General features: G+C 36.2%; 1 protein-coding gene across 3 annotated transcripts in view; it reads left to right on the top strand.

Annotated features, from left to right (window-relative positions):
* Ncapd3 (non-SMC condensin II complex subunit D3) overlaps positions 1-12,244 on the top strand; it is a 72,903-nt gene that overhangs the window by 813 nt on the left and 59,846 nt on the right. For 2 of the 3 annotated variants that reach the window (XM_015499067.2, XM_015499066.2), the window contains exons 2-4: positions 702-839; positions 1,856-2,010; positions 7,557-7,719. In XM_015499067.2, coding sequence (XP_015354553.1) covers positions 776-839; positions 1,856-2,010; positions 7,557-7,719 — 382 coding nt within the window. In that variant the 5' untranslated portion in view covers positions 702-775. Of the gene's footprint in view, positions 1-701; positions 840-1,855; positions 2,011-7,556; positions 7,720-12,244 lie in introns of those variants that run through there. The other variant, XM_048796230.1, reaches the window with a different exon arrangement.

Genomic DNA, 12,244 nt, shown 5'->3' with positions numbered 1-12,244 from the left:
CCCGCGGTGCAACGCACCGAGGTGCTTCGGCGGCTCAGGGCGGGGGTGGGGGGAGGCGAGCTTCGGCCCGGATGGGAAAGAGATGCCACGCGCATGCGCACACCTTATTCTCCCTCTCCGGCCTCTAAGCCACCAGGAGGTCTGCTCCTGTGCGCATGTGTAGTGCTCCCTTAGTTGACATGGCAGCCCCGACTCTTTCCAGCAGAATTCCGGCCCAACCATTCCGTAAAATCCGTGTGTTCTCAGAAGACTTTTGGTTGTTTTTTCCTTTTCATCTTAACTCCATAGACATTGGGCTACCATGACATTCAGATATATACAATGTTCGAGTGATGTCTGACCGCTCCAAGGTAGTTCTTTGACAGGCACGCGAAATGTCGCTTGACAGAGAGCAAAGGTGACTTATTACAGGAATCACTCTGTCTCAAATTCTCCTTAGATCTCCTCCCACATACAAAAGTGAGACGGGACTTAAGTTATTAGGCTTTAATTTAGTTCCTGGTCCTGCCTTAACGAGAACACACACACACACACACACACAAAAATCACCCCGTGGAACCTAGTTTAAGCCTCCAGTCTTAGCCTCAACCTCATTCTTTGCGCATGCGGCGAACGACCCACGTGATTGGTTGAGATAATAAAAGCCACCCAGCCTGGAGGTCGGTCGGTTAGAAATTCCTTATGTGCTGATTGGTCCGCAGGAACGTCTCGGAGCGCGCGCGGGAGCGAGCTTTGAAAGTTGGGTACGGCGGTGGCAAGCCGGGCTTCAGAGATTATGGTGGCGCTGCGGGACCTTGGGAGCGGCCTGCAACCATGGTTCCCGTTGGATCTCAGCCTCGGTAAGCAGACGCAGCCGCGAGTCCCTGGGAGCAGGACTAGGGTTCCCCAAGGGAACCTCAGCCCGGGTCCGGGTGCAGATGGGGGAGGGGTGGGGACACTAAACACTCGGCCTTGTCTGGGATCTCCAGGATTGTGCCGCGCCAGGATCGTGACCAGCTTGATTTACCGTGGGGTCTCAATATCGTTAGTTAACCGTTTTAAAAAAGAGTTTATGTTGGTTGATTTCTTCCACTGAGTTTGCATCTGTTTTTATGGCCTCCCCGATTTCATTCTTAGACATATCCATTCTCATCTCTTTCTTTAGTTTTAAATCCCAAATTTCTTTCTTCCTCTTGACTTATTTATTGTACTTCCTGTTCATAAGCATCAACTAGATGTATCACGTGTGGACATCAAACGTCACAAGAATGAAACTGGGATTCCTAAAGCCAGCTAATGGCACCAGTCAAGCTACACTTTCCCTTTCATGAACGCTCACCATAACCGGTTGTTCTGCTTACCAGTTCCATTCCTGATTCTGCCATCTGGGCCCAAGCCTTCATAGTCAACCTGAGAAATTTCTGGAGTATCTAATGTTAACTGTTCCTGTCCACTCCCTACACTGTGCAGGGCCACTTTTGAAAACACAACTGTTTTCTAAATAAATGTCACTTTATTTGGGCTTATTAACTTGGTTATTAGATTTTTCAGAAAGAAGCATCCGAGGCCATCATTGATTAATTTTATTTTTTTGTAGAGAGAACTTATAGAAAAGCCTCATCATTAAGTGTGTTCAAATTTCATTCCCCAAAGCTTTTTAACATCTAAAAACTGTTTTCTTTTTTGATATTTTTATATGGTTAACCTAATTGCCAGTTATGGTTTAATTTTTTCATAACCTTTACTACTTTCTTTTAATGATGTAACATTTGTATTGCTGTAATTAAATGTGAATTGTGATTTTTGTCTTCATGAATGTATGTGACAACTTTTACTTGCTTTAAAGCACTTTTATTTTCATTACATTTTTCCCTAGAATGGGTACACACAGTGTGGGAACTGGACTTCACAGAGACTGAACCACTGGATTCCAACATAGAAGCAGAGATCATAGAGACTGGATTGAATGCCTTCACAAAACTTTATGAAAGTCTTTTTCCCTTTGCTACTGAAGAACATGAGTCCTCGGAGGTAAAAATAAAAATTATTTTAAAAAATTAAGTAAGCCATCTTTAGGTGTTAAAAGTAGCAGTCATTATAATTTTAAATTTAGCTTTTTTCATTCACAATTCATAAAGGATACAATAAGAATAATAAAGAATATGGTTCATTCATTGCAACATCTTAATAACCTTCCTTCGAAAGATTTAATGTGCTTGTTGTTGATTTTTGTTTTGGTTTTGGTTTTGGTTTTTTTGGTACCAGGAATTGAACTAAGGGGCACTCAACCATCGAGCCACATCCCCAGCCCTATTTTTTATTTTATTTAGAGACAGGGTTTTTCTGAGTTGCTTAATGCCTTGCTTTTGCTGAAGCTGGCTTTGAACTTGCAATCCTCCTGCCTCAGCTGCCCCAGCTGCTGGGATTACAGGTGTGCACTACACTACTACACTTGACAACACAGGACCACTTTTTACCACAGCAAATTAAGCAAAAGTGTAAAGGCAAAACCAAAGAAGAAAATCAGACAATCCAAATATGAAAAAAAAGGCCAAAAATAATAGAAATAACAATACAGACATGCCCTAACTGAGAAATGATTAGATGAATTACAGGTTTCCAAAGATTACCTTTAAATATTGAGTTCTACCTAGTGTGCTTATTAATACTTAGATCATTAACTTCTTAAAAAAAAAAAAAAAAGGGGAGGGTGCTGGGAAGTATAATTTAAAAAACAGATATTAATATTCTTGAAACATTTAAATTAACAAAAAGTGTCTTCATTACAGGTTGTATATAGTTATTCAAAACTAAATTATCCCCAGGGAGAGAAGGGGTGGGTAATAAGGAAGGTGGTTATGATCAAAGCATTTTTGTGCATTATGAAAATGTCATAATGAGAACTGAGCATGGTCATGCATGCCTGTAATCCCACTATTTGGGAAGCTGAGGCAGGCATATTGCAAATCTAAGGCCAATCTAGACAATTTAGCAGGACCCTCTCAAATTTAAAATAGAAAACACTGGTTAGGTAGCCCAGTGGAGAGGAAAATCCTAGCATGTTATGAGGTCTGAGGTTCAATCTCCAGTATCTATCAATCAGTAAAATGTCACAATGAAACTCATTGTTTTGTACTATTAATATGTCCTGATAATTAATTCATCTTTGTAATGCTAAGCACTTCATTAAGTACCTTAGAAGACAGTTGAGATTAAGGGTACAGAGTCTGTCCCTTAGTAAATAGCCTTTCCAGAAACACTTGAGTACTGGTTAAAGTGAATCTAATGACCACATGTAGCTGCGGAGAGGGGAGAAGTACGGTGCCATCATTAGTCTAGGGAACCTAGAAGTATTTTGTGAATCATATTGTAAACAATGCTCCAAAAGAAATGCAGATATCATCTAATAGGGCCATGGAAAAGGGACCATGGTAGGATTGGAATGATTGTAGAAAGCAGTCAGCCAGAGGTGAGTCTTCACAGTTGGGTAGAATGTGAACTAAAAGAAATGAAGGAACGACACAATGGGAATATGCAGAGAATGTTGAGAGAATTGTGAGTGTGTGGCATGTGTCATTTTTAAAATGCATGGTGGGATACAGAACGATAAATTAGACTGAAAATAAACAGATCATGGGTAACTTTTTTTTTAACTACAAAATGTTTTGTTTACAACTTCTACCTTTAACATATTTGTGCACTTCTAAACATCTAGAAAGACTAGAGGTTTCAAATAAGGTCTTAAGTTTGTTCACTATATATATAGTAGTGTTGAATAAACTATACACATATAACAATGTGTATCTCTGAAAGTATCTTCCTAATTAGGATCATTCTGGCTTAGAATCCTTCCTTTCTTCCACTTCCTTCTCCTGTGTCACATCCTATAGATATAGGCACACACAGATGTTACAATTTCACTTCCAAAAGTTCTTTTCGGAAGACTGCCTTTCTATGAATTTTAGCACAAAGTGTACAAAATGTGTGTTTATTACTTTTGTCATATATTAACATCCTCTATTACTATTTAGAGACTAGATATTAAAAAATTGGGACCTCTTTGTCTGGTATATATACAATATATACAGTACAACAAAGTTAAATGAAATGTGCATTATAGGACAATGTGTAAGTTGAAATTTTTTAGCATGCTTTTTTTTTTTTTTTTTTTTTTTAAACAACATGTTGGTTCTTTATTTGTGTGTGTGTGTGTGTGTGCTTCTGGGAATTGAACCCAGGGCCTTGTGCATGCAAGGCAAGCACTCTACCAACTGGGCTTTATCCCCCTTTTAGCATACTCTTAATGAAACACCTTTTACAACTTCTCCCCTCTCACCTCCCTCAACCCAGTGAACAAGTACTGGCAATATTCTGTTCAGAAATGGTTTAACAATTCCAAACACAGTATTTCCCATCAGTTTTTGTTTTGTTTTGTTTCAGTTGTAGATGGACACAGTACCCTTATTTTATTTATTTATTTTTATGTGGTGCTGAGGATTGAACCCAGCGCCCCATATGTGCTACACAAGCACTCTACCACTGAGCCACAACCCCAGCCCTTCCCATCAGTTTTTAAAAGCTGTTTACAAAAGGTCTTATTCTACTTCTACTTTTAAATATATGAATTACTTACAAATATATAGAAGCACCTGTCCACTATGTACACAGAACTGTTAAATAAAATTGTACACATAGCAATGATTATAATCTTCTAATATGCTATTTTGTCTTTGAATCTTTCCCTCCTTACTTTCTTCTACTTTCAGTCTAGTAGGCAAGTACAGGCATATGCAATGCTTGGAGATCGTTGAACAAATTCATGTCCAGAAGTCATTTACAGAGGACAAGCTTTCCTGTGAATTTCAACACAAAATATACAAAGTGTGCTAATTTTACTAATTGGTTATACACTGGTAACCTCTAACATCAATAGATTTACATTATATCCACAGCAAAACAAAATACACAAAAATACATAAAATTGATATCTGAAAATGTCCAAGTAGGAACACACTAACATATTACTTTTTGTGATTGCTTCCCTCCCATCTACTCCACATCACTGAAGAAGTACAGATAGTACTATACTACTCATAGAGATGGTTTAATAATTCTATTTGATCCTGGGTAACCTATAAGTGAGGTTTAACTATGGAGTTTAGAAAACTTTTGATAGGGTAAATATTGAAAATGAGTTTCTGTTCTAAGCATTGTAATATATTAACTCAAAGTCAGCCCCAAATGGAAGAGATTACAGTGAGCAATAGAGTAAATAACATGAGCATATTAGTTTTAGGACAAATATTCTTGACTGCAGACAAAATGAAGTGGGGGAAAAAAATGTATACAGAGAGATCCTTGAGAGACTTTTATGGTAGTGTAGAGTGTTAATGGTGTGTTCTTGAGTTTTGGTTGTGGGAACACAAAGAAAGACTAAAAACTAGGGAATTTTATTGAGATAAAATTAATAGGACTTTGTGAACTAGGAAGCCTTTGTCAGATATCTAAGGCATGGTGCAAAATGCTAAATTGGCAGGGAAAGAAAAATTGAAGTCAAAGATCCCCAAGATATTAAAACTAGAGGATGATGATATTGTTAATCATGATGAGAAGTAAGGGAGAAAGCAAGGTCACGTAGAAATGTTGAGTTCCATTCTAGACTTTGTTTCTTTTTTTAGAATTTTTTTTTAATTTTAGGTGGACACAATATCTTTATTTTATTTTTAATGTAGTGGTAAGGATCGAACCCAGTGTCTCATGCATGCTAGGCAAGCACTCTACCACTGAGTCACAACCCCAGCCCATTCTAGACTTTTGAATGTGAGATTCTGTTTGGAGATCTTTGAGAGTTGCACCTTCCAGAAATGTGGTTCAAAAGACCAGGAGAAATAGCAGACTTCCAGATCAAGCTATGTGTGGAAGCACAGCCATGCATGAGATCAAGTTAAAAGAGATCAGGACAGGACAGGAATGGAGAGTAGTTGAATGGGGCACCATAGGAGAAGGAGTCAGAAGTATAGGACTGCAGGTCTCTGGGGCCAGGACTGGACAGCAGCCGTGGGATCAAATACTGCTGAGGTGACCCAACAGCTGGAGCCAGGCAAGTAGAGTGGAAATGCACTTGGCACTAGGAATAACAATGTGACTATTATAAGGGTAGGAAGAGATAATTTCTTGCAAAAGTTTCATCATGGAGGAAAGCAGAGTATGGAAAGATTTTCAATGGCCTCTAAAGTGCCACATGCTATTCAGTGTGACTAATCTGTAGCCTTACCTACTATGTACCCTGTCTTTTCAAGGAAGCAAGAAGTATGATATTCATTTTTTAAGAGACTTGTGTTTTTTAAAACTACTATATTTAGTTTCTCTGTTTAGTTTATAAAATGACTCATTTCCTCTTCATGTATTTAATAGGAAGAAGCAGAGGGGCAATGATAAAATTAATAAAACTGTGATTTTTGCCCTAGGGTTTGTTTTCTTTCTCACCTAGGTTACTTTTGAAATTTTAATAAGAAATTTTTCAGTGTTTCTTTTTCTGCTCCTATTGCCCACAGTCTGTAGAACATTTAAATTTTAATATAAATTGTTCTGATTTTCTCAGCAAGAAGTGATAAATGGATTTGGGTATATTTAACATAGATGGAAGGGTAACTTTTCTGAGTATTCCTGAAGTTTTATTATGGTTTTATATTGTAATAATTTAATAAGTATATATATTTAAAACAACCAAGAATGTATTTCTCTTATATTTGTATATTTGCAATTTTTAATAGTTTTTTTTTGGAGACAGTCTTACCATGTTACTCAGGCTAATCTTGAACTTGTGGGCTTAAAGGATCCTCCTGCTTAAGCCTGTACCGGGTACAACAGACATGTGCTACCACATCTGATTTGAATTATAATTTTTTATTAGATTTTTATAAATTTGTTTTTGTGTTTATATAATGTTTACAAGTTTTGTTATACATAGCAAAATAATTACCACAGGTAAATTTATATACCCATCACCTTCTGTAATTACCTTTTTGTGTTAAGGGCACCTGAAGTCAACTGTCTTCGCAGATTTTCAGCATTCAATGTTGTATTTTTAACTGCGGTCCTCATGTTGCACATTGGACCCCCTAGACTTATTTGTTCACCAAATGTAATATTTCAGTCACAGAAGGAAAAATACCATCTGATCTCACTTATATGCAGATTCTAAAATCAATGCAAAGAATTGGAATCAGAGGGTAGAACAATGGTTACTAGGGGTGGGGAGAGAAATTTTGGAATAGACCAGAAGGTATTGCAATTCTAGGATGAATGATAATTTTTTTATTTTGATCTATCATTTCAGATGGCAAACCCTTGTCATTAAAAATCACACTGCTGTATTACTCCTTTTGGATGGGGGTTATTGGAGATCAAACTCAGGTTTTGTGAACACTCAGTGCTTTGTATGCACTCCACCACTGAGCTTCATTCCTGGTCATTATTACTCTTCTTATAAGTCACTAAGTTCTTACAAAAAGCAAGTAAGAGATTTTTTTTATTTCTCTAATTACTGGCTTTTGTGATTTTCCTTTTTCCTTCAGAGCCTTTGGACATTCTTCATTGAGAACAACATTTCCCATAGTACGCTAGTGGCGTTATTCTATCACTTTGTTCAAATAGTCCATTCGAAAAATGTCAATGTACAATATCGAGAATATGGTCTTCATGCTGCGGGGCTTTATTTTTTGTTATTAGAAGTACCAGGTATGTATACCTTCTTCTGTCTCCTGTGAGGGTTCAGCATCATCTGTGGATTCAACAAACTATTGGATGGGAAATATTTAAAAAGAAAAATGTTACACTGTTATTGATGCATTATATATATATTTAGGCCTGCGGTGGTTGCCTCTATTGAACATGAGCAGACTTTTTTTCTTAAACAGTGCAAACAGTGCAGTATATCAACTACTTATCATTTGCATTGTATTTGGTATTGTATGTAGAGGTGATTTCAAGTGTGCTGGAGCATGTATGGAGGTTAATGCAAATGTGCTATTTTATACTAAAAAAAAAAAAAAAAAAAAAACTTGAACATTCTTGAGTTTTGGATTCTGATGGGGGTCCTGGAACCAATCACCTGCAGATACCAAAGGATGACTGTGCTTGATACAGTAGGACAAATCATTTGTTATTTTTTTTTCTGTGTTGTTTTCAATGCTTACACATTTTTTTACTTATAAAATGAAGCAGTGGTAACCAGTCTCTTAGAGTTGTTCCAAAGATTAAAGGAAAGCAAGTACATGGCATATTATAGGTGTTTGAAAGATGTCTTTCTCTTTTAACATTAGACGTGTTTGTTTTCTGAAATGATGCTATATCTATAACCTAATACACATAATCTGAGAAGTATCAAGCTGGAGGGGGAATGCTTCTCAACTTCAAGAACTCTGCTCCCACCCCCTCCTAGCCCTTGTATAAAATTCTGATACTGTCCTCTTTTCTGACTTACTGTTAAAATTGAGAAAAGCTTCTGTGAGGAGTCATTGTGTTATAGCTTTCCCATGTGAGTATTAAAAATAGATTAAAACCATTCTGATCAACAAAGTGTGAAAGCAACTAGGAATACTCGATGAAGGAAACAACCGAAAAGGATTCTATTTATGAAATCTATTCTTCTTTTTCCTTGTGCTTGTCATAGTGCTTAGGTTAGCTGTTCTTCCTGTGGGAAGTGAAGAAGTAGAACATTGAGCTGGAGCTAAAGAACCTAAAATTTTGTTTTTCTTTGTGGTGCTGTAGATTGAACCAAAGTCCTTATGCATGCTAGGCAAGCACTTTACCACTGAGCTACATGCCTCCAACCTATTTATTACAGAAAAGAAAGTCACAGGATTGGTCAAATTGGCCTGCTTGTGTGTATAAATGCATTTGTAATTCAGTTAAGGATTTTTTCAGAATGGCTTGGGAACAGGTAAAAATATATTTAAAACCTTGAACAACAATTTGTGTTATTAATGCTTCCTTAATGACTTGCTCCTAAAGAATTTAGTTGCTAAGTGTTGTAGTATCTCGGTTGTAACTGGGCCATCTCAGAAAAGTGGTAGTTTTAGAAATTTTGTTTCACTCCTGTCTTTCACTGCCAGATGATTCGGATTGATATTTATGCCTTAGCTATATTCTTGCCAATTACCTTCTGTTTTAAATGTCTCTGCAGTATGGTTGGGATGCTGTTGATACTTAGTATTCATTCACAGTTTTCAAGAGTTTCTTGGCTGTTCCTTGTTCCTTACATTTCTGTATGATTTGTAGGTTCTGCATGTGAATTTCTACAAAAAATGACAGCTGGGATTTTGACAGGGATTGCATTGAATCTGTAGATCATTTTGGGGAGTGTTACCATCTTAATGTTGTCTCCCAATCTGTGAATACAGGATATCTTTTCATTTATTTTAGGTCTCTTTAAATTTGTTTCAATGATGTTTAAATGATAGTTTCAGTGTATAACTCTTACACTTATTTTGAATACTTATTCCTAAATATTTTTTGTTTTTTTTTCAATGCTATTATAAATGATATTGTTTTCTTAATTTCATTTTTGGATTGTTTAGTAGTAGCAATGAGATGATTTTTGATTATTTATCTTGTATCCTTCAGCCTTGCTAAAACTCATTTATTGGTCCTAAAAGAATTTTTTCAACATAAGACCATATCATCTGTGAATAGACACAGTCTTACTAATTTATTTACAATTTGGCTATCTTTTATTTTTCTTACCTTATTGCTCTAGCTAGGATCTCCCATACAATGTTGAGTAGATGTGAACCAGGGCTTTATACAGGTAGGCAAGCACTCTACACTGACCTGCATCCTAGCTCTTTAAAAAAAATTACTTTGATAAATGGGCTAAGGATCTGAACAGACACTTCTCAGAAGCAGAAATACAATCAATCAAGAAATATATGAAAAATGTTCAACATCCCTAGTAATTAGAGAAATGCAAATCAAAACTACACAGAGATTTCATCTCACTTCAGTCAGAATGGCAGTTATCAAGAATACAAGCAACAATAAATGTTGGCAAGGATGGGGGGGGGGAAGCTACACTCATACGTTGCTGGTAGGGCTGCAAATTGGTGCAACCACTATGGAAAGCAGTATGGAGATTCCTTAGAAAACTTGGAATGGAACCACCGTTTGACCCAGTTGTCCCACTCCTAAGATTATACCCAAAGGACTTAAAATCAGCATACTATAGTGACTCAGCCACATCAATATTTATAGCAGCTTAATTCATAATAGCTAAGCTGTGGAACCAACCTAGGTGCCCTTCAGCAGCTAAACAGATGAAGAAAATGTGGTATACATACACAATGGTGTATTACCAAACCATTAAGAAGAATGACATTATGACATTTGCCAGTAAATGGATGGATCTGGAGAATATTATGCCAAGCAAAATAAGCCAATCCCAAAGAACCAAAGGCTTGAATGTTTTCTCTGATATACAGATGCTAATTCACAATAAGGGGTGAGGGTAAGAGAATAGAGGTACTTTGGATTAGGCAGAGTGGAGTGAAGAGTAGGGAATGGGTAGGTATGGGAGTAGGAAGGATAGTAAAATGGATAGGAAACTATTACCCTCTGTGCATATATGATTACATAACTGATGTAATTCCACATCCTGTACAACCAGAAGAATGAGAAGTTATACTCCATTTATGTATGATGTGTCAAAATGCATTCTATTGTCATGTGTAACTAATTAGAACAAATAAAAAATATAAATAAAAAAATTACTTTGAGACAGGGTCTCACTAAATTGTCCAGGCTGGCCTTGAACTTGTGATCATCCTGCCTCAGCTTTCCAAACTGCTGGGATTACAGGTATACTACTGAACCCTGTTTTTAATCTGTGTATTTGTATTTGAAGGGTTTCTTACACACTGTCTGTTACTGGGTTGTATTTTTTATCCTTCTGATTGTTTAAATTACACTTCATATAATTTCAGTATGGATGGTTGACAACTTGCTATTTATTTTTTGTTTATCCCATTCCATCTGTTTTTGTTCCATTTGTCCCTCTTTCTGTGTTTTTTTTTTTTGTTGTTGTTGTTGTTGTTGTTGTTTTAATGGTGATTTCTTTAGTACCCTATAAATCTCTTTTGGCTTATTATATATGCTTTTTTGAATGTATGTAAGTTCTTGATTTGGGTCTATCCTCATATACTATTCTGCTGACTTACACATAATGCAGTAACCTTAAGATGGTATATTTTCCTTTCTTCTTTGCATAGGTATACAAACTTTTGCTTCTATATGTTGTAAACCCTATGATTCATTAACATTTCTTCTTTATTTTTATAGAATTTTTTAAATCAAGAAAATAAATAGAAGTTGTCATCTTCATATAATTTTTCTTCAAGAACTTTTATTTAATATTTCTTATAGTGCAGGTCTGATGGAGATCAACTCTCATGGATTTTGACTGCACAAAATGACTATTTCACCTTTAATCATGTTTTTGCCAAATATAGAATTTTAGGTTGATAGGTTTTTTGTTTTATATTGGTTTGATTTGCTTCTTTTCATTTGGTATTCTAAAGATGTTTCATGGTTGTCTCATTTACATATTTACGATGTTTCTGATGAGACATCTGTGATTTGGGTTTTTTTTGTTTTTGTTTTTTTTTTTTTTCTTGGTACAAGGGATTAAACTCAGGGGGCACTTAACCACCGAACCATATCCCCAGCCCTTTTTATATTTTATTAGAAACTGGGTCTGGACCTTGATAAGTTGCTGAGGCTGGGCTTGAACTCAAGATCCTCCTGATTTTCTGGGATCACAGGTGTGTGCCACTGTGACTGCACATCTGTGATTTTTAACATAGTTCCTCTATATGCTTTGTGTCTTTTCTTCGAGGAGTAGGGGAGGGTGTTTGATTACTTGTAAGATTTTCTGTTTCAGCAATCTGATTAGATATGCTTCATTATAATTTCCTTTGTATTTATCATGATTGAGTTCATTAAGTTTCTTGGATCTTTGTATTTATAGTTTTCAACAAATTAGGGATTTTTCAGTTACATTTCTTCAAATGTTTTCTTAGCTTCCTTTTTTCTGGGACTCATGGTAAACTGATATTCTTCCTTAGCTTACCCAGTCTTTATTAATCTTTTTTAATTTCTATATTTCTACTTTAAGTTTGCTTATCTTTATTTTTGTAATGTCTAATCGACTATTAAAAGCATCCAGTGCATCTGGTGAAAGTTTCTTTTCCAGATCAAGGAAATTCCA

Source organism: Marmota marmota, unplaced genomic scaffold (genome assembly GCF_001458135.2).
Source record: "Marmota marmota marmota unplaced genomic scaffold, marMar, whole genome shotgun sequence".
NCBI lineage: Eukaryota > Metazoa > Chordata > Mammalia > Rodentia > Sciuridae > Marmota > Marmota marmota.
This window is presented reverse-complemented; position numbering and strand designations above follow the sequence as displayed.